At 35.1% G+C, this 22,474-nt stretch overlaps 1 protein-coding gene across 1 annotated transcript in view; it reads left to right on the top strand.

The window, feature by feature from the left end:
• The window catches only part of NHLRC2 (NHL repeat containing 2), a 50,894-nt gene that overhangs the window by 16,866 nt on the left and 11,554 nt on the right, over positions 1-22,474 (top strand). The window contains exons 4-7 of the mRNA XM_006183494.3: positions 2,445-2,566; positions 10,126-10,255; positions 18,629-18,728; positions 22,116-22,347. Of these exons, the coding sequence (XP_006183556.1) occupies positions 2,445-2,566; positions 10,126-10,255; positions 18,629-18,728; positions 22,116-22,347 (584 nt within the window). The remainder of the gene's footprint in view (positions 1-2,444; positions 2,567-10,125; positions 10,256-18,628; positions 18,729-22,115; positions 22,348-22,474) is intronic.

Genomic DNA, 22,474 nt, shown 5'->3' with positions numbered 1-22,474 from the left:
CATCAGAAATTTTGGTAATTAATGTATGGTGTCTGAATTAATCTCTTCTCACTCTCTCAAACACAAATACCCAAAGAGCTTCACTGAGGTCAAAAGGAGAAAATCTTTAGTTTAATTTTCAGTTATACTTATATATCCGATCTTGTTTTTCCAAAAAACTACCACACTTACTGTGTCTTATGGAAGTGTTATATACACTTTAGGTTTCAGGTGTTTTAAATGGAGGGTGTTGTATTTCACTTTCCATCAAATATAGCCATATCTTTTTAATGACTAGGATAATACCCTAGGAACTTGAGACTTAGGTTACAAAGTAAATAACCTAGGATTTCTACACCATTATGCTCTTTTCTCCTTCCACAAGAACCTACACATACTTCTGAATCCATTCCCTTTGATTGTAGCAAAATAAAAGTATCATACACGCATAGATCATTTTCTTCCATATCTCCTTGGTCTTAGATCTAAAAAGGGCTCTTATTGACATCTTACATAATTAATAAAATCTGTTAAGTACATTATTAATCTTGTTCATCCAGGCTGAACTTACATCTAACAACATATTAAAGAGAAAAGTAATTCATCTTCTTGCAGTCTTGTTTTAGTCACACATGCTGTGTTAGTACATGAAGTAGGGATATCTTCATTCCTGATGCAAATAAACTAATCTTATTCCTGAGCTCTGGGGCTATTCTTAACATACCAAGGGATTATTCCCTTCACTCTTGATTGTTTATATTTCATGTTTGTTGTTTTTGTTAGAGAGTATGCGTGTTTTTTTTTATTTTTATTTTTTACTTTGATGGGGAGGTAATTAGTTTTATTTATTTATCTTTTTAGAGGAGGTACTGGGGATTGAACCCAGGACCCCTCGTGCATGCTAAGCATGCACTCTGCCACTTGAGCTATACCCTCCCCCTGTGAGTATGTGTGTGTTTTATGCTGTTTATTTTGCTTTGGCAACTTGATATTTTGGTTTATAACAGGCAGTTGTGAGAATCGTTACTCAAAAAGCATCTGTTGTAGCAAGTTAAATTTAAATGGTAAAAAGAGTTTTTAATAGATCCTAAAATTTTCAGAGTAGTTTAGATGGATATTCTTTGTTGAACAGAGAAAAACCAGCAGCAAGCTACCTTTCTCAAACATGTTTCTAGGAATACTGTTGTGATAAATTAATAGTTATTCTACAATTTAAAAAAAGAATTCTGTGGTCAGATACACTCAGAAAATACTGGTCAGATGTGCTTTAACAGATTCTTGGTGATGGTGGTGTCGCTGTACTCAAATCTTTCACTCTGTTAATGTACCTCATGAAAATATGAGAAGGGTTATAGCATACAGTAGTAAAAAGTATTTTCCAATCTGAAGTGATCACAGTACTTTTTTTTTCCCCAGGGAGCTCTCGCCAACAACAACAACAGTATTATTAATAATAGTAAAAATAGCAAACACACACACACATTTATATATTTGGCATTATTCAAGCATTTTACCTGTATTAATTTATTTAGTCCTCACAATGTTATGAGTTATGTTATATGATTAGTTCCATTTTACAGAAGAGGAACTGAGACCTAACAGAACTTGCCCAGATCATCAGCTAGAAATTGCTGGAAAGTCTGTTGTACTCTTGAATTCATGTTCCTGGCCACTACATTATGCTCCCTCTCTTACACCTGGGACGATGGAGTTCTGCAGAGCATCACGTAGGAATGCTAATCTAGAGGCTTTGACTGGCTTGTCCTCTGGTCTCAGAAGTAACAATTATATTTTATTATGCTTTGTACTCTCCACCTGTTAAACTCCACTTGTATTTAAAAGCTGAGAAGTAGGCTATTAAGCTAGAATAACTCTTTGTCTCTCTTAAAGTCTCCATGAGGTATTAGAGAACTTTGTGGCAAAGTGAAATAGGAAATATGAAGGATTTTTAACTTGGGATTCATGGCTATTAAGAAGTGCTTGAATGGTCCTCAGAATCTAGGAACCCACTGAAATTGCCGGTGACATTGTAGGGACATGTGTATTGAAGGGAAGAGTTATAATTGTCATTGTATTATGGAAGGAGTCTACCTTCCAAAGTTGTTAAAAATCATCAGCCAGAAGCTAAACAATTAAATTATTTTTAATTCTTTTGAGTCTAGGTAATAGGTAATTTAGATGCTTTTTAAAGTAATTTCTTCTGATATAAACTACTAAAATGTACTAATAACCACTATCCAGTAAGCCCTGTCATTAGCAAAATTTACTCTTGAGAAAAACAGGTATCTTGGGAAACATTTTAGTTTTTAGGTGGAAGTATCATGTTAATTTATGTTAAAATCCCAGCTTTAAATACAGGTTTTTTGGGTTGGGTTTTGTTTGGTTGGTTGGTTGGTTGCTTGGTTTTGCTTTGAGATAACTTTTTAAGTGGAAATGTATTGTCTTACATCTCTCTTGTCTTTTAGGACCCAACCCTGGAAGAAAAGATGGAGTATTTTCAGAGTCAACTTTTAACTCACCACAGGGTGTAGCCATAATGAATAATATCATATATGTGGCAGATACTGAAAACCACCTTATAAGAAAGGTAATTTTCCATTTTAAGTAAAGTTTTAATACTTCTAATCAGAAATACTTTTATTTACTTGCTACATAAGTATTTGAAGTGAGAGGGTGTTGCTTAAATACTTCAGATCATCCTCATTCAACTTCTTTCAGAGGTACTTACTTTATTTTCATTCTTAGGTGTCTTGTTCTGTGTGTTACCCTGTAGTTGTCACAGAAGACAAACCCATCAAGTCCCCTTTTTAATCCTTTATCTCAGAGTCGTGTGCCTAATCACCCAAAAGCTCTTCATTTTGAGGTATTGTCCAAACCACTGTTTATGAAGTGATGTTTTGTCCTTTTTCAGTAAAATTTTCTCAAACCTAAAAAAAAAAAAAAACATACCACTCCTGCCTTCCTTCAGCTCTTATACTTTGCTTGGGAATACTTCTCCATCAGTTAGTCTTAAAATTTCTTTTGTCTCATTGTAAAAGTAATATGTGATCTTATTTTTTAAAAATGGATTAATACCTAAAGGTAAAAAGGTCCCCTAATAATGTATTTAGCTCCCTAATAATCTATTTAGCTCCCCAGGGGTAACAACCATTGTTAAATTAGTATCTTTTCAGAAATTTTCTACTCATATCCAAATAAATTTATATTGAAAAGACTGTCTCTAGAGAATCTTTTTTTTTAACAAATGGTATCATAATGTACATATAAAATTTCTGCATTCTCTTTTTAACTTATTTTTTCTGTATTAGTCATATGAATATGACTGCATAGTATTCCCTTGTAGACATACCTAGTTATTTTAAACATTCCTGACTGATTAATATTTTGGCTATAATCCATTTGTCTTTAAGTTGCCATCTATTTGGAAAATAAGTGAGTTCATCTAACCCATTCTGTCTAAACATGTTTTAGGTGCTTCTTTGCTTTTCTTGCCATTTTCTCTCTCAATATTTTTACCTATTTATATGACAGAATTATCAACTTATATAAATTTTACATATATATACATATAAAATAGGAAAAATATGTATAGAACATAAAATGACCACTGTAATGTAAATCTCCACAAGGACACAAAATTTGTTTTCTTTCCTATTGTAATCCTAAGCACCTAGAACAGCACCTGGCCCACAGTGGGTGTTCAATAGATTATTTGTTGACTGAATTTATGAGCAAATAATATCTGTTGAATGAAACATTTTCTAAAGCATTTGTTCCTCTTAACATGAAAAGATGTTACATGAAAAAAGGGTTTTGTGGATGTATAAATTAAAGCACGTTTATTTTTTGAAAGTCTTGGACACTTTTCTTCTTAGAGACTTTAACAGGCTAATATATTTTGAATACGTAAGTGAGGGGATGTGTGTGCAGTATTTCTAAACTTATTGGACCAAAGAGCCCTTTTTAGTAAGAACTTTTCATAGGACTAATGAGTTAATGGTGTATACTTAGGGAAAAAGTGGTTTTATGTTACTAACTACTTAAAGGTCCATATTTTCTTTATCATTATCTTTTTCTGGGTTCTGTGCTTCTAAAATTCGTAATAGTGTCTCAGATTTCTAACAGGATATTGAAGTAGTAAGATGTTTAACCCACAACATACAGGGAGTACTTGTTCTTCTTTCATTGTACATTATTTCTCTTGCTTTAGGACTTAGTGAGTTTTGGTCTATTGACTGCATTTCAGATATTTTTTAAGTAGCATAATTATCATAGCAAACAGGTTACTTGAAATCATTTTTATATTTTATGACAGTGTCTGCAAAAATAGAAATGAGATAGAATTACTATTTGTTCCCCTCTTTAAAAAATAGAAAAATATTTATTGTATTTTACGTTTGTTTAAGACCTCATTTGCAGAAGATTGATCGTACGCCTACGCTTACAGCTCACGAGCATCAGTGTTCCATGCCGACCTGTCTTGTTAGAATAATTTATTTATTAATTTGTAAATTCCTCTTCATCTCTATTCCCATCTCCCCTGCCATTCCCTGTACATAAATACACCTATAGGTAGCCTTCCTCATATGTTTAATTCACTCTTCTTATTTGTATGTGACCTTATAAAACATGTAGTATTTTGTGTGTGTGTTTTAACAACTTTATTGTGATATATTTTACACAGTGTAAAGTTCACCCATTTCAAGTATATAATTCACGAATTTTAAATTTAACAAGTTGTGCAACCATAACCATAAGTCATTTTTAGAACATTTTTATCCTAGTAAGAACCCCCATGCCCAATTATAGTTAACCCCCATTCCCACCCTTAGTCCTAATCTACTCTATAAATTTGCATTTTTTGAATGTGTCATATAAATAGAATCACACAATATGTGGTCTTCTGTGTCTGGCTTCTTTCATTCTGTGTAATGTTTTTGCGGTTCATCAGTGATGTAACATGTTGGTAGTTTATTCCTTCTGTATCACTGAATAGCATTCCATTGCATGAATAAGCCACATTTTCTCTATCCATTTACCAGTTGATGGACATTTAGGGTGTTTCCAATTTAGGGCTACTATGAATAATTCACATATTTTTGTGTGGACATGTTTTCATTTCTCTTCGGTAGGTGTGTAAGTCCTGGAATTGTTGATTCATATGTTTTATATTTTATGTTTAACGTTTTGAGAACCTACTAGACTGCTAAATCACAGCCTTTGCACTGTTTTACATTTCTACATGCAGTATATGTGGATTCCAGTTTCTCCATATCTTCACCATTACTTATCAGTTTCCATTTTTAAAATTCTAGGCATTCTACTAGGTGTGAAGTGGCCTATCATTGTGGTTGTGATAGGTATTTCCTTAATGAGGAATGATGTCAAGCATCTTTTCCTATGCATATGGACCACTTGTTTATTTTCCTTTGAAAAGTGTCTAGTCGGATTCTTTGCCAGTTTTTTAGTTGGGTTATTTGTGGTTTTTTATTATTGAGTTATAAGAGCTTTTTATATATTCTATATATGAATTCCTTATCAGATATGTGATTTTCAAATACTTTCTCACATTCTGTGAGTCATCTTTTCACTTTTTTAATCATGTCTTTTGATGCACAAAAGTTTTAAATTTTGACGATTCCCAATTTATCTGTTTCTTTCACTACTTATATTTCTGATGTCATATAAGAATCCATTGCCAAATCCGAAGTCATGAAGGTTAGCTCCTGTGTTTTCTTCTAAGAGTTTTATATTTATGGCTCTCACAGTTAGGTCTTAGATCCATTTTTAGATGATGTTTATATGGTATGAGGTAAGGTCCAACTTCATTCTTTTGCATATGGATATTCAGTTATCCCAGAACCATTTACAGAAGAGACGATTCTTTCTCCGTTGAGTAGTCTTGGCAGCCTTTAGAAAATCAATTACTCATACATGCATGGGTTTATTTCTGGACTTTCAAGTCTCTTCCATAGATCTATGTATCTGTCCTTATGCCAGTACCACACTGTTGTGATTGCCATAACTTTTAATAAGTTGTGAAATCAGAAAGTATGAGCCCTCCCACTTCTTTCTCAATACTGTTTTGACTGTTCTGAATCCCTTGTAATTCCATATGAATTTTAGGATCAACTTATTCATCTCTGCGAAAACTTTTGTTTGTTTCTCATATAGGTAATTATATTGTCTGAAGAAAACAAATGGCAGTTTTATCTTTTCCCTTTTTTTTATACTTCTTACTTCCTTTTATTATATTGCTTTCAAGCCTTACAGTGATAGTGGGTGTCTTGTCATGATCATAATCTTAAATGGAATGCATATAAACTTTCTCCACACGTTTGGTATTTTCTATAGCTTTGGAAAATAAAATGCTTATGAAGTTAAGAAACTTCTTTTTATTCCTAGCTACTAAGAATTATTATGTGATTTTTTAAATGTGTTTTCTATATTTATCAAAGTAATTATATAGTTTTTCGCCCTTAGCATGCTGATGTGATGAATTGTGTATTAATAGATATTTTTGATGTTGAACCATCTTTTTATTCCTGGGATAAACCTTACCTAATCATGAATTTTTTAAAAAGTCAAATTGGATTTGATTATCCAAAATTATATTTAGTATTTTAAAATTCATGTTCATAAATTAAATGGCTCTATATTTTCTTGTACTGTTCTCACCTGATTTTGGAATCAAGGTCGCACTAACCTCATCAAAGGAGTTAGTTTTCATTCTTTTTCTGTTTTTTGGAATAACTTGTCTCATACAGGAATCAGCGATTTTTGAACATTTATTGAATCTCCCCTGTAACGTCACCTGGGCCCAGGCTTTTTCCAAGAGGAATTTTTTTATTATCCCATCAGTTTCTGTGATGCATTTCTTAAATCAAGATCTGTTTCAAAGGCCCATCCCTAGCTGCCTATTGTATTTTTGGAGATTGTATTTTGCAGGTTTTGAGTTTAGTGAAAATATAGATAAAGTTACATTGATGGATATTCTTTACAATTTCAGGAGATTATAGAGCAGCTACTAAAAATGATGCAAGAGGACATCACCAAAATAAGTCAATGTAATTCACCATAGTAACAGAATAAAAGATAATAACCACATGATTGCTTGACTAGATTCAGAAGAACAGTGGAAAACATTCAATACCTAATCATGATAAAATTAGTAAACTTGAAATGGAAATGAACACCCTTACTATGGTAAAGGGCATCTACAAAAAGCTTACAGCCACACTTAATGCAAAGTATTGAATGCATTTCCTTCAAGATTGGGAACAAGGCAAGGATCCCCACTCACTATGCCTATTAAACATGGTACTGGAAGTACTGGCCATTGTAATAAGACATTAAAGGGATGTAAAAGGCTAATAGGCTGAAAAGGAAGAAAATTACTGTCTTTATTTGCCAGTGACAAGTCAAGTACACCAAAACTTTTTAGAAATCTATACAGTTACTTGAACTAATAAGTGAATTTAGGAAGGTTGCAAAATACAAAGTCAGTATAAAAAGATCAACTATATTTTTATATGTTATTAACAGTCAACTGGAAGTTGGAGTTTTTAAATTTTATTTACTTAGCAACCAGAACAAAATACTTAGAATAAATTTTAAGAAATACGTACAAGTCCTGAGTTCTTCAAATTACAAAACTATCATTTTGCTGAGGAAAAATTAATTCAATATTGGATTGCAAAACTCAAAATTAAGATTCAGTTCTCTGTAAATTGATCTATGGTTTCGGTTCAATTCCAATTAAAATACCATCAGTCTTTTTTTGTAGATATTGACAAATGGAGTCCAAAAATTTATGTGGAAGTGCAAACAAAGGATTATTATATCTAAATATTTGAAAAAGAACGAAGTTGAGACTTATACAACCTGATCTCAAGACTTACCACAATGCTATACCATATACTAATGCTATACTGTATACCAATCAAGACAGTGTTATACTTCCAAGGACAGATACATAGATCAGTAAAAAAGAAGACCAAGAAGTAACCCCACACCTGTGCAGTTGTTTGATTTTCTAAAAAGCATGAAAGTAATCGAGAGAAAGCAAAGTCATTTCTGCAAATTGTGCTTGAGCAATTAGATACCTACATGACCCCTACTTCACGCACCATATATGAACATCAATTCAAGATACATCATAGACCCAGAAGTAAATGCTAAAATCCTAAAGCTTTTAGAAGAAAACATATGAGAATATCTTTGTGACTTGCATGGAGGCAAAGGCTTCTCAAAGGCAGGACACAAACAATAATCACAAAAGAAAACTATAAATTCAAATTTATCTAAATTTGAAACTTCTACTTATTAAGGTTTACTGTTAAAGTGAAAAGACAAGCCACAGGCGGTCAGAAAATAGTCACAAAAATTCAGAAAAACATCTGTGAAGGGATTAATATCCATGAAATATAAAAGCTTCTGCAACTGAAAAATGAGAAGATAATGTAATAAAAATGAGTGAAAGATTTGAACATGTTTCAAAAGAAGATATAAGAATGACCAAAAGCACATGGAAAAGTGATCAACATCATGAGTTGAAAAGGAAATGTAAGTTCAAAGGACAATGAAATACCACTGTGTATCTGCTATAATAGTTAAAATTAAAAAGACTGACAGTACCATAGGGTAGCAAGGATGTGGAGCAGTTTGAACTCTCATGCATTGTTGGTGCAAATAGAAAATGATGGACCACTGGAGAAAACCTTCTGGCAGTTTTCAATCAAACCAATCACATACTTAACCCTGTAACACAGCGATTACAGTCCTGTGTATGTACCCAAGAGAACTGAAAGCATGTCCACAAAAAGGCTTACACAAGAATATTAATAGCAACTCTATTTAAAGGCCCCAACCTGGAAACAGCCCAGGGTCTGTCAGTAACAAAATATATAAATGAACTGTGGTATACTCCATTGATGGAATACTACTCAGCAATAAAAATGAAGAAGCTACCAAAACATGAATAAATCTCAGAAACATTTTAAATGAAAGAAACCACACACAAAAGAGATAATTACTGTATGATTCCGTTTATCTGGAATCCTAGGAAAGTTACAAATAACGTATGATGGTTAAAAAAAAAATTTATACTGTTTGCCACTAGAGTCAGGAATGACTGGAAAGAAGTGTGAGGGAATTTTCTGGAATGAAGGTAACATTCTATGGCTTTAAATTGGGCTACACAGGTTTGTGCATTTCTGAGAATTCATCAAATGATACGCTCAAGATTTGCGTACTTTGTTGTAAGTTTTGCCTCAAGAAAGGAAAAAGCTCTGAAAAAATATGAAACTCTAGTTAATGGTAAACATACTGAAATATTTAGGGCCAGTGTACTGATGTTTATGATTTACTTTGAAATGCATCAAAAAATGTAAATGGATTGAGGGATTGATAATTGGATATGATATGTGATAAAGCAAGTCAGTGAACTGTTGATAGTAGGTGGTAGATATATGGATGTTTAGTGCCAGATTCTTTTAGATTTTCTCTGTGTTTGAAATTTTTCATGATAAAATGTTCGAAGAGTCTCAGGAGATGAAACCAGAGTATCCTTTTTCAGTAGAATGCATTAATTTCTTGGTTTATGAAGTTGAGGCAATATAGTGTAGTAGACCTAGCACTGATTCAAATTCAAGATCCTTGACTTACTAGCTGTGGGATCTTGGGATCTTACTTAATGATCTGTGCCTCAGTTACCTCTACAATAATCAAAATCACAGTCAGTTATTATGAGGATGGATGGATGATTCTTGGATCAGTGCCTAGCACATATTAAGCTCTATATGTGTCAGTTACTTGCCAAGCATAATTAAAATACATTTTAAGAAAAGTGTGTTTCTCAATTTTGCTTTAAATTTTCAAATTTCACCTTTTAAAATATTTTTTGGTTGAGATCAACGCCAATTCTGTAGAGGCATGATGAGGGAGAGGGGTAAGAGGAAAGTTGGGGAGTGGATGGGTAGGGAAATGGAAAGGACTGAGCATTTCAATAACAAGGACACCTTGTACTTGATTAGCCTTTTTTTTTTTTTAAAGCTTTTTCTCCTTAATGTTTTTGTGTTGCATATATTTTCTGTATGTTCTATTGGAAATAGATGCACTGCATAAAACAAATACTAATTTCTGTAGATTGACCTAGAAGCTGAGATGGTGAGCACTGTGGCTGGCATTGGAATTCAAGGTACAGATAAAGAAGGTGGAGCTCAAGGAGAAGAACAGCCCATTAGTTCCCCTTGGGATGTAGTTTCTGGAAAGTCAGGTATGTAAACTTTTGATACTAAATGTAAGTAAATTTTGTTAAGTAAAAGTCAGATTTTTAAAATATTATGGGAACATTCATTTGGATTATTTCTGTTGCTGTTTATTTTCTGTTTTTATAGCTATGACTTGGGATTTGTTAGTTGCATAACAACAAAGCCAGCAGTAATATATAGAAGATAGAGGATATATATCATTATATATAACATATAACATTACATACATATTATATTTTATACACAAGGTAGAGTATATATTACTCTATTGTTAAAGAATTTCACCTTAGTTGCCACTTTCAGTTAAGGTAGTCTGAATATTTTTGAATTGGAAGGATTTATAGTTCCAGCATTTCAGAAGATTTTCACGAACTCTGCCTTTCAACAATGTCCTTTTTATTTGCTGTGGTGTGAAAAACAAATCAAGAAATGGCAGCTTTTTTGGATTATTAAAAATTGTATTAAAGAATGATAGCTTCTTTTGAACAATTAAAAAAATTTTACATATGTACAATGAAATACTGCTCAGCCATAAAAAGGAATAAAATCTTGTCATTTGTGACAACATGGATGGACCTAGATGGTATTATGCTAACTGAAGTAAGTCAGAGAAAGACGAATATTGTATGATTTCACCTATATATGGAATATGAAAAACAAAACAAGTGAACAAATATAACAAGATAGAAACAGAGTCGTAGATACAGAGAAGAAACAGGTGGTTGCCAGAAGGAATGAGGCAGAGGGATGAGTGAAATAGGTGAGGGAGATTAAGAGGTACAGACATCCAGTTACAAAATAAATGAGTCACAGGAATGAAATGTGCAGCATGAGGAATATTGTTAATAATAATATAATATCTTTGGTGACAGGTGGTAACTAAACTTATCATGGTGATCATTTTGTAATGTATAGAGATACCGAATCACTATGTTGTGTACCAGGAACTAACATAATGTTGTAGGTCAGTTATAATTAAAAAAACAAACTAACAAACTTACAGAAAAAGGCAAGAGGCAGGGGGACTGGGACAGGAATTGGATGAAGGTGGTCAAAAGGTACAAAATTCCAGTTATAAGATACATACGTAGGAGGGCTCTACTGTGCAATATAATTAATATAATGAACACTGCTGTATGTTATATATGAAAGTTAAGGTGGTTAAGTCCTGAGAGTTCTCATAACAAGAAAAAAATTTGTTATTTCTTTTTATTTTGTATCTTGCCAAATACCGGGAGCGAAGCTATTTTAAGCTGTAAGTTAAATGCAGAGCCATGTGCTTTTAATGATGTGTTGAGCTTGCTGGGAGTTATATGCCCAAGGCATTCGTAGTTAGGCTTTGTGAAGTACTTATTATTTCCCAGGAATTCTATTTAAGATTTGGGAAAATTGGTCAGATTCTTATCAGAGTTTCAAAGTAGTATATTATCCAAAAACACTTTAAGAGCTTCTGCTTTAAATCACTGTGAAATCTAATGCTGGATTAATGTGTATTGTCAGAGTGTGGGGAACTTGGATGATAGAATACATGCTCTCCTTACAGTTGTTTGTAGTCAACTATATTTTGTCATCACGTCGTCATTCACTGAAAAAATACATCATCACATATACATTCTATATTCACTTACATTCATATGTGTGTATGTTTCACATTATATATTTCATCAAAACACAGTTAACTGTTTTTCCTATAAGGCGTTGTTGCTAATTTCAGTTATTATCTTATAAATAACCTGATTATCTACTGGAGAATTTTTTTCCATGATCTCTGTGTTGTAGGTAATTATACTTTTTCCTAAGGATCAAGTTTGTTTGAATATCATAACTGATTGTGTTTACATTGCTATACTGATTGCTAGGAAACTTAGAGACAAATTTATCTTTAGCAGAGTTTAATGGAAACATGACAGTGATTTTTTTAGTATTAGTATGACTGAATCTTTCTTTTCTGCCCTATTTATCTATTGCTTCAACTTTCTTATTTTAAATTTATCTTACTAGGGTTTGTTTCTTTGTAAGCTACCTGAATACTTTGTGAAATAAAAATAGAAGTAAATAAATCCAGTAGAATATTTTACTGAAGTGGTTGGCTATGATAATTGATCAATATAGAAAAAAAATCTGTTAAATCTGGGAATCATAAAACTAAAAATGCTTTAAGAACTATAAATGTACATTTTTAACCAATCTTTTGAGTAGGACCAAAGTCTTTTCTTCTTGTGTCCGCTGACAGTCTTACACTACTCAAAATGTATTGTTTTGGTTTCCTTTAAAGTGTGATGAGAATTTTAAAACACCTGCAAAGAAATCTGAGGGCTGAAATTTTTTAAACCTAGTCTTTCCAGTTGTCTTCCCACATCTAAATAATTTGACTTAGCTATTTGCCTTTATAAAGCCTTTCCAAAATATTCAACTTTGTGAGAGACAGTTTCCTTTTTGCATTCATATTGAATAGGTTCGTATATATTTAAATTATGTAATTGTACAACTGGTTTAAACAGATGTGTGATTAAATGCAACTTGAAGGGGACTGTGGTTGAGAAAAATTGTTCTTGTAAATGTTTACGTTTTTTACTACTTTAAGAATTACATAGGATATTTCTGAAATTCTACTCTAGTTAGGAATATGAGAGAAGATGGAGCTGTCAGGCAGAAAACATGAAAAATAGATTAGGTATTGTGGTATCATATAAGGCTGTTGTATAGTGCAAATAGTGGACCACAGCTACGCCTAGGAGCATGGACAAGTATCAGGAAATCTGTTGAGTGGATAAAGTAAGTTACAAAAGAGACCTATAATATGACTCCTTTAATAGAATGTTTAGTAACAAACAAGACCAATCATACATTAAGAGACCCATTCAGATATGATAAAATTTTAAAAATCAAAGAAGAAAGTGAAAAACACATTTTTAGACTGTTAGTTCCTTCTAGGAAGAGGGGAGGATATGCTCATAGAAGGGTGCTGGAGGTTTTCAAACAATGTTCCCTTTTTTCATCTAGGTTGTGTGTACATGGTTGTTTAGTCATTAAACTTTATATGGAACATTTATCCATTTAAATGCATGTTTAATTAAAAATTAAACCTTAAAAAATAAAGAAAACAGATCAGGTAAAGGGAGTGAAAAATAACAAAGACAAACCCTACCATGAGACTCAGTTCAACATACTTCAAGAAGATATTAGGGAAAGGGACTTGAAATACCTCTGTTTATTTTAAATATATATACCATGTAAATGTATGTATGTTTGTACTTTAAATAGTACCTGAATATTTAACCTGATTGTGCCATTACAGTGATAAAAGCATGAAAGTAATTGACATAAAGTGATTTTTACAAAAGTTATTTTCATCCTTGTTCATTTTTGATTATCAGTCTAAATATGGTCAGGACTTCATAATGCACTAAAAATAATCAAGAATAACTCCGATAAATTCATTTTTTCAGCAGAAACATTGCCATGTTTCTAAAATGCATATCAGGTCTGTGCTCTCTCTGCTTTGTTCAAGAGGCCCCATTTAATTCTTTTCCTAGTTCCTTTGTGTAAAAAGTGTGTTTTTTCTCTGGATTCCTTCAAGATTTTCTCTTTGGTTTTCAGCAGTTTGACTGATAAGTTACCCTGTGTAGGATTCTTGAATCTGTGGTTTGATATCCTTCATTATTTGGGAAAATTCTCAACTGTGACCTTTTCAAATGTTTTTTCCGCTCCTTCCTTTTTTCCCTGGGATTTCAGTTGCTCATATGTTAGACTCTGATATTATATCCAACAGTTCTTACATATGATGGTGTTGGTTTTTTTAGTTTCTCCTTCTTTTCTCTTTGTGTTTCAGTGTGTGTGATTTCTGTCAATTTTTCTTTAGGGTCATTGATTGTTTCCTCAGCTGTGTCTAGTCAATTGATAAGCCTATTGAAGGAATTTTCCATTTCTGATATTCTTTTTTTTAAATAGTATTTCCATTGTGCTGTTTCTTAGAGATTTTTATCTATCTGCTGAAATTCCTCATCTATTTAGGTATTTCAGCCACCTTTTTCTCTAGATTCTTTACCGTAGTAAGCACAGTAATTTCGAAGTCCGTATCAGATCCAAATTTCATGTCATCTCTAAGTCTGTTTCTGTTGATTGGTTTGTCTCTTAAAAATGGGGTATTTTTTGTTTTGTTTTGTTTTTCTGTTTGTTTTTGTTTTCCTTAGTTTTATGTGTGTCTTGTCATCTTTTGTTATGTCCCAGTCATCTTGTGTGGAACCATATATAGAGGAGGTTGAGACAATTTAGTTTGAAGCTGAGCTGGATTTGGATTTTATCATTGCTGTGAGTTCTGTCTGTTCTGTTTGAGATTTGAAAGTCCTCTCGCAGGTGGCCATTGCCTAAGCGTGGGGGCCTGGATGCTAGAGGGTTTTTCTCAGTGTTAGTCCTCCACCCTCAGCTTCAGTGACCCCCCACAGCTGAGCCACAGAGTGGTTCTCTCGAGGGATAGACTGCTGCCATCTTCTGTACTAGGCTGTGTCCGGGCTGAGCGAGTGTTCTTTCATTCTGGTCACCCTCATCTCAGGGAGGTCCCGTGTGCCTGGGCCTCCATGAAACAAGGTGGGGGAGATTTTTCATCCATCCTGTTCCTTCTCTCTGGCAGCTAAACTCTGCCTTGTATCTGTGAGTGGTTTTGAAGAGTTTCCTGCTTTCCCCCAGCAGTGGGAAATCTCTGCTTGGTATCACTGTGGGGTCTTTGGCCAGAGACAGTTCCTTGCCCCTCCCCCAGAGGGAGAGAGATTTTTTTCTTCTCTTTCTCCAGTCATAGTTGGGCTTTTCCTGTGCCGTGGCAGTGATAGACTTTGTTGCTTTATCCCAGTGGCTTAAGGCTTTGTTTCATAGGAAGTTTAGAAACTGTAGAAAAATCAGTTTACCCTAATAGACGATTTCACAGATGCCATAAAGAGGGTTCTAGTCAGTGGGATCTATTTCGATCATAGTTGCTTAAAATAACAGAAAATTTTTATAAGCAGGATTGCAGGTAATTTTCTTTTCATTTTCATTCTTCAGTTGCTGATATTATTCCTGTTTTCAGAAACTGTTTCACTAGTCCTTATGATAATTATGAAGGGTTTTGCCTTTAAAAATACTTACTTAACTCCCAAAGCCTTTTTATCTTATGACATTGTCCTTTTAGTTTGTGACTATCCAAAGTCCGTGATACTAACTGCACTCTTAATTTAAAGTTGTAAGCTCTATGATTGTTAAATACTTGTTAGAAGGAACAAAATACCCATACTTGGTGATACAGGTATATACTTTACATTTCAAAATCCAGGATGAACAGTGTAAATTATTAATATGACTCTTATCAGTTTGATAGATATTATAAATGCCATACCACACCCCCCGCTTTTTTTTAAACTCTCATTTTATTTCCAAGAACACTCTTTTCAGCCCTCAGTGAAATGATTAGGCAGGATAAAAACTTCTTAAGTGGCAGCATAGCATGGAACTGATGAGCCTGGACTCTGGGGCCAGACCACTTGGATTCTAATTATTTTCACATCTTAATAGTTGTGTGACTCTGTGGACAAGTTACTCGGTCTCTTAATGCCTCAATTTCCTCATCTAAATTGGATACTGAAAGTACCTACCTCAAAGACTTTCTATGAAATTATGAGAATTAATACATGGAAAGTACTCAGAATAGATCCTGGCACATAGAAAGTACTATGTAAGTGTTATTATCATTGTTTTTTTGTAAGGTTCTTGTGCTCAAGGTCACAAAGAGATGTTGATAAGCTGAACCAAACCAAAAATGGAAAGGCAAGGGACCGGGGCAAATACCTGTAAGAGAGTACTTGGCCATGGGCTGTGTGAGAGGCTGCAGGGAGGGAAGGGCAGGAGTGAACCTAGCCACACATCCTGGGGTCGGAAGCCGTGGTTATGTTTGACCAGATCCCTATTTCTGGTCACACATTAAAATGCACTTGGGTACTTAAAGCCAAAGCGAAATCCATGGGGGCAGAGGCAGAAGGGAGGGAAAAGAGACCAGGCCAAGCAGAGTACTGGCCAGAAGAGCACAGGCTCACTTCTGCAGTTCCTTCACTCTGATCAGAACACTCATAATCTGGAATTTGACTCACTAATGGATTATTCCAGGTTTAGCTGTGTGAATACCAACAAATTATTTAACCCCTTTGAATTTCAATTTCTTTGTAAAGTGGAGATGATAATAATAGGACTTGGTAACATTAAATTAGAGGACATAATCCATATAAAGTGCTTATTAGCTCAGGGCCTTAAAGATAGGAAGTGCTCTGAATGGTTACCATTTTCACCACCACGCCCCCATCATCATCGTCCTCATCGATCCAGGTATAGAATCCTAAACACCTGAATCCTGACCTGACACAGCCTCTGCTTTCGCACTTCTTCTCATACGTCCAGCTTTTAAGGAAATAGTACACAGAGACCAAGATCAAACAGATGCTCACGCTGTTATCACTACGAAGCGCTGGCCTTTGTGTAGGAGACCCTGGGTGAACTAGATGGCCTGTTTGAAGAAGTAGCTAATGGAGACCTGATTTGGTCTTTCACTCCTGTATATGCCAGTACAGCTCTCCTTGGGCAGAGCAGAGAGGCTTTAAACCCATGTCATCTTCTGATGATTACAGTTGTATTTCTAATCTTTATGCTTTTTGCTTCTTTTTCTTCCCTGTACAAATTAGGACCTTCATATGATGCTAAATAAGTGTTGATAGCAGATCTCCTTGTCTCATTTCTGTTCTCAGGGGGAATGTCTTAGCTCTGGCTGCCATAACAAAATGCCACAGACTGGGTGGCCTAAACAACAGAATTTTATTTTCTCACAGTTCTGGAGGCTAGAAGTCCAAGGTCAAGGTGCCAGCATGATTGGTTTCTGGTGAGAGCTCTCTTCTGGCTTATGGAAGGTCACCTTCAAGCTTTGTCTTTACATGGAAGGGGCAAAACAAAATAAAAGGCTATAATTATGAAGAGCTTTTGATCCAGCTTTAAAGAGGTTAAGCAGAGACTGAGTCCCCCAGAATATATGGATGCCGTTGTTACTTTTAATACAATTTATGTTTATAAAAATATTAGAACATGAAAAATTAAATTGAAGTAAGCTACTTTCCTTTAGATTTCACAATGACAGCAATTAACACAGAGAAAGAGGCAACATGAAAAACAGATTTTTCAAGGATGGGTGTAGCACAGTGGTAGAGTGCGTGCCTAGCATGCACAAGGTCCTGGGTTTAATCCCCAGTACCTCCAGTAAAAATAAATAAATAAACCTAAGTACCGCCCCCCCCCCCAAAAGAAATAGATTTTTCTGCTGGACTGCCTGGATTCAGATTCCAGTTTCTTCATTTAGTAGCTCTGTGATCCTGGCAAGTTACCTCTGTAGCCTCAGTGTCCTTTGTAAAAAGGGCCTAGTAACAATACCTGTCTTCTGGGGCTTTTGAGAAAATCTAAGTGATAATCTCTGTAAAGTGCTTGGCACATGGCAACTATAATTTATTGACCATAGAGAATTATTTTTGTTGCTGTTAAATTGAAAGAGACTTGAAAGTAATACAAGTTAAGGAAGAAAAATTCCTATGGACACAACTATTTGAAGTTAATGAAAGTACAAATAAAATAGACTTACCAAGACATTCCTTTTAGCATAAGATATGTCTGTCTAAATTATTTTAGTTAAAATGTCTCAATTACATGTAAACCTCAGAATACAGCTTAAATTAAAAGAATTAAATATTTTAACAATAGAATTAATTTGAGAAATAGAGCCTTGTCACATTATAGTAGGTTGTGTATCAGTCTTTAAAAAAGAAAATTATTTATTTATTTTAGAAACAGAGCTGTATATTGTACTTTTAGTTTTATTGCATATCAACGGCATGTTGCTGAAAAAGTTTCACAATTAAGCAGTAGATTTTTTTAATACCACTAGTGATGTGAGTCTAAGTCTAAAAGCTAGTACTGTGGTGGAAATATACATTTCTTAAACTATTAAAAGATACAGTTCTTTCATGAGAAATTGTTCGAAGAACTGTTCCTAAAGCATGTAATTTAGGTACTTGACTGCCAGAGTTTCTTTGGAGAGTATGTGTCAACTCATTTCTTGTATCACATACAATAAGAAATCAAATATTTTAAAACATTGTGCCCAGAGATTAAGAATACTTTGGATTTCTGTGAATTTTCAGGTAAATTTGTTAAGTCTAAAGAAGTCCTTTCACAAGGAAAATGGAAAATTTTCAACAACAACTTAAAACATTGCAAATATTTTAATTTTCTTCTATCAATGATTTATAAACATACTACTGTCTTCCCTTAATTTAAATTTCTGAAATAATTGGGAGTGTTTGTTTATTTTTATAAAGGTCCTGAAATCCAAACCGATGACATTCTGTGGATAGCCATGGCAGGGACTCATCAGATATGGGCACTCCTGTTGGACTCTGGCAGACTACCAAAGAAAAAGTAAGTGATAACATCTCTCTTGGGGTAACCTTGGAGGTCACAGAATGCGCATTCCCAAATTCTCCATCCTCGTAACACCCATCTAGTTAGGACATGCTGGGCTGTGCTAACATAACAAGCAGCCCAGGTTCTCGGTCGCTCAAGACAGGTTTGTTTCTTGCTCACTCACAGAGGTCTGCTGGGGAGCAGTACTCTGCCACCCAGGCTGATGCAGCAGCCACCATTTGGATCTTGGCCAGTCATCCTGGCAGAGAGAGAGGTGGTGAGTCACTCACTGGCTCTTAAACTTCTCAGAAGTGACACATATCACTTCTACTCACATTTCATCAGCCCAAGTAAGTCTCATGACCACACCTAACATTGAGGAGCTTGGGAAGAGCAGTCCCACCGAGCATCTGGAAAGAGAACTGGAAATATCTTCTAACATGGATTTCAAATGTCCTTGATCATTAATTCAAATATTTGAAGACTGCATAGCAGAGTGGCTCAGGTTTTGCAGTCAGACCTGAGATGGGGCCCTGGCTCTGCTGTGCATTATCTGCATGAGCTTGGGAGAGCTGCTTTAACTTTCTAAGCCTCCGTTTCCTTGTTTATATCTGCCTCATAGGTTTGTTTTGAGAATTAATGTGTGTGAAGAGCTCAGCCTGGCCCAGCATGCACAGTAAATGTAGGCACCTTTGCTGCCACTGTTGAGGATATAAAGATGGGAAGGTCGTGTCTCTACAGGCTTTCTGGTGTTTTTTCTATAGAGCCTTCCCTCTTCTCCTAACACCCCAGGCACCACTGACCAAGCTCTCTTCTGTGAGACTCACACAGGTAGTTGTGTCATAGATAGTTGCATCACTGTACTGATAGGTTCGCTGTCTCCCCTCCCTCCCCCTTCCTTTCCTCTCCTTTCCTTTCTCTCCCCTCCTCCCCATATCCCCCCTCCCTGCCTCTCCCCTCTCCCCTTCCCTGTTTTTGGTTGCGCTTATTTGTTTATATAACTCTTTCCTCCTACTAGACTGCCTCTTTAAGGAAAGGACCCTTTCCATCCCCTTTTGTGTCCCCTGTCCCTAGCACAGTATCTGGTACATGATAGGATCTCAGGATCTGCAGAAGAAATAAATGAACGAAAGTCACAGACCATAAAGACTGTGAGATCACCCTAGAAAGTAAGTGCCAGTCACCTCAATTACCTTTATCAGTAGAAAGGAGCAGTTGTGTAGCTAATCCAAAACATCAGCTTCTCTAAGTTGTGTGTGTTGCTTTATTTATATATTTTACAACATTGAACCATTCATCTAACAAATAGTTATTAAACAAACTATATTTAAGCACTATGCTGGTCAATAGGGATAAAATGATGTGTTCACTATATTAAGAATAAAAATGAAAAGATGTGGTTACTGTCCTTGGTGGGCTTTCAGAGGAAGAATCAGATCAGCAAACAAAAAAACGGTTAGGAAGTATAGGTGCAATGTGTAAAAGGAGTCACTGCACTAGTGCTTAAACTGAAATTGTCCTTTACATACATAAGAGGAGCAGCTGGTATCAGTAAGACCTGAGGTGTCAAGGAAGGCTTCCTGGAAGAAGCTGCTAAACTAAAACCTGACAGAGGAATAGAAAGGAGTTAGGAAGAGTAAAAGTTTTCCAGGCAAAATGTCAGTAGAAGCCAGATCATGAAGTGCCTTGTGAGTCTTTTTAAGAGATTTCAACATTATTCTACATGCCTTTATAGAAAGTTTTAAGCTGGGAAGTGACATAAGATTTGTGTTTTTGAAAGAACACTGGCAGCATTAGGAGTGTGGCAGGACTAGAGACAGAGATACCAGTGAGGAGGCCATTGCTATTATCCAGGCAAGAGATGATAGTAGCCTGAACAGTAAGGTGGCCAATGACATTTAGGATGAGGCATAATTATAAACAGCAAAAAAGAAGTAGCAGAGATGACCAGAATATGCTCTTCTAAGTGATGGCTTTTTTGGACCTAGATGGTCAAGAGTGAAGTAAATGTTCAGTTAAGTAGAGTTGTCGCCTGTTCACAATAGGACAATGTCCAGTCGGATCACACTGACCTATATTACAATTTTAAGGATGCTTTATCGTTGTTACTCAGCTTCAAGTGGCAACAGCACCTAACCTTTTAGAAGTTACTGTCTCTCCCCACTCTTCCTACCTTTAATTAAGGGAACTTTCATAAATTGTTACAGCTCCTTGATTTCTTTGGCATATTCATTATTACATGTATTTCTCTGACTAGGTTATTTTTTATAAGTTCTTTGAATAAGTGGCCATATTTATACATCCTATGTCCCCTGTTCCCTACCTAAATTAGCATTGGGAACACATCAGCCAATATGTGATTGATGGTCATTTGAGACTCTTGCATGTTGTGTCCTATTAGAAAACGATGTGCATATAGTCTCATTATTCTGCATTTAAAGTCAGCTCCTTCCCTTCCCTCAACACAAGACACTGCCGTGTCTTCCTTACAGTTCCTCTGGCGTAAACTTAGGAACCAAGGTATAAAACTTCCTCTGCATTGCAAAAGGAATCATTACAATAGTCCCTTAAATAGAAATTTCCCCAGTGTATATAAGAAATTGATTTATACAATTGATTAGTTAAAGCAGTGTAATCATCTAATATTATTTTCTTAAAATGAGTACCTGACAATCTCTCAAAAATGATTTTTCAAAATTATTTTTGCTAGTCTCCACTTATATAAAAGAAAATGAAACATTTTTAATGAAATTTAAAGCTTTAAACACTATCAAGAGCTGGGTAATCTTTTAAATTCCAATTCCCTTTCAGAACCTAATATTGCATGAAACTAAGAAGCAGTCAAGACCTAACTGGACATGACCCAGTGCTCATTGTAATATAATTGGCATTGTGGTTTAGCCCCCCTGCCATGGGTTCTTCTGTGTGCATCATGGGTAAGGACATGTACGAAAGGAGACAAATACGAATAAGCACTCCAGGGGCAAGAGCTGTCAATCAACCAACAGCCCATCTCTAAGTGAGGGTGTAAGACAGGGGACCAAACAAAGACGGAGGCTACTACCTGCCCTTGGATCCGCCCGCGCCCTGTTCTTGGAGGTGTGCTTTCCCTTTGCTCATCAATCCTTTAAAATCTTCCGCTACAAAAAAAAAAAGAGGTCAAGAAGTTAAGGTGGGATCTGGCCCGCTTTAGTAGAAAGGTCCCTACACAGTGGATAAATAAGTTAATGATTAGAAAAACTACAATGAAAGCTGATTTAACTAGGCTAAGGTCACTAGACTTTTTTTTATGTACATAATGAGTATCACCATTGATTTTATCATTTACATTCATTTGCTTAATAACTAACTTGGAAACAATATAACAATGTTGACTTCACCTATGAACTTATCTTTTTTTAGTGAGTTAAAAAAAGGAACCTGCCTTCGGTTTGCTGGAAGTGGAAATGAAGAGAATCGAAATAATGCATATCCTCACAAGGCAGGTTTTGCCCAACCTTCAGGTCTTTCTCTGGCCTCAGAAGATCCCTGGAACTGCCTGTTCATAGTAGATAGTGAGAGCAGTACAGTGAGAACCGTGTCGCTGAAAGATGGAGCCGTGAAGCACCTTGCGGGAGGAGAAAGAGATCCCATGGTAATGAGATGTATGGTATGCCCACGGACCGAGCTTGCGATTTTCTGAATTGTGAAGAGTTAATCAGATGTAGGAAGGGGAAAGTTCTTGACTTACCCATGTTAAAATGGAAGTCAAACCAAAGGAA

This window comes from Camelus ferus, chromosome 11, assembly GCF_009834535.1.
Source record: "Camelus ferus isolate YT-003-E chromosome 11, BCGSAC_Cfer_1.0, whole genome shotgun sequence".
Taxonomy (NCBI): Eukaryota; Metazoa; Chordata; class Mammalia; order Artiodactyla; family Camelidae; genus Camelus; species Camelus ferus.
Note: the sequence above shows the minus strand (reverse complement) of the source record. Positions and strands in the feature narration are given on the sequence as shown.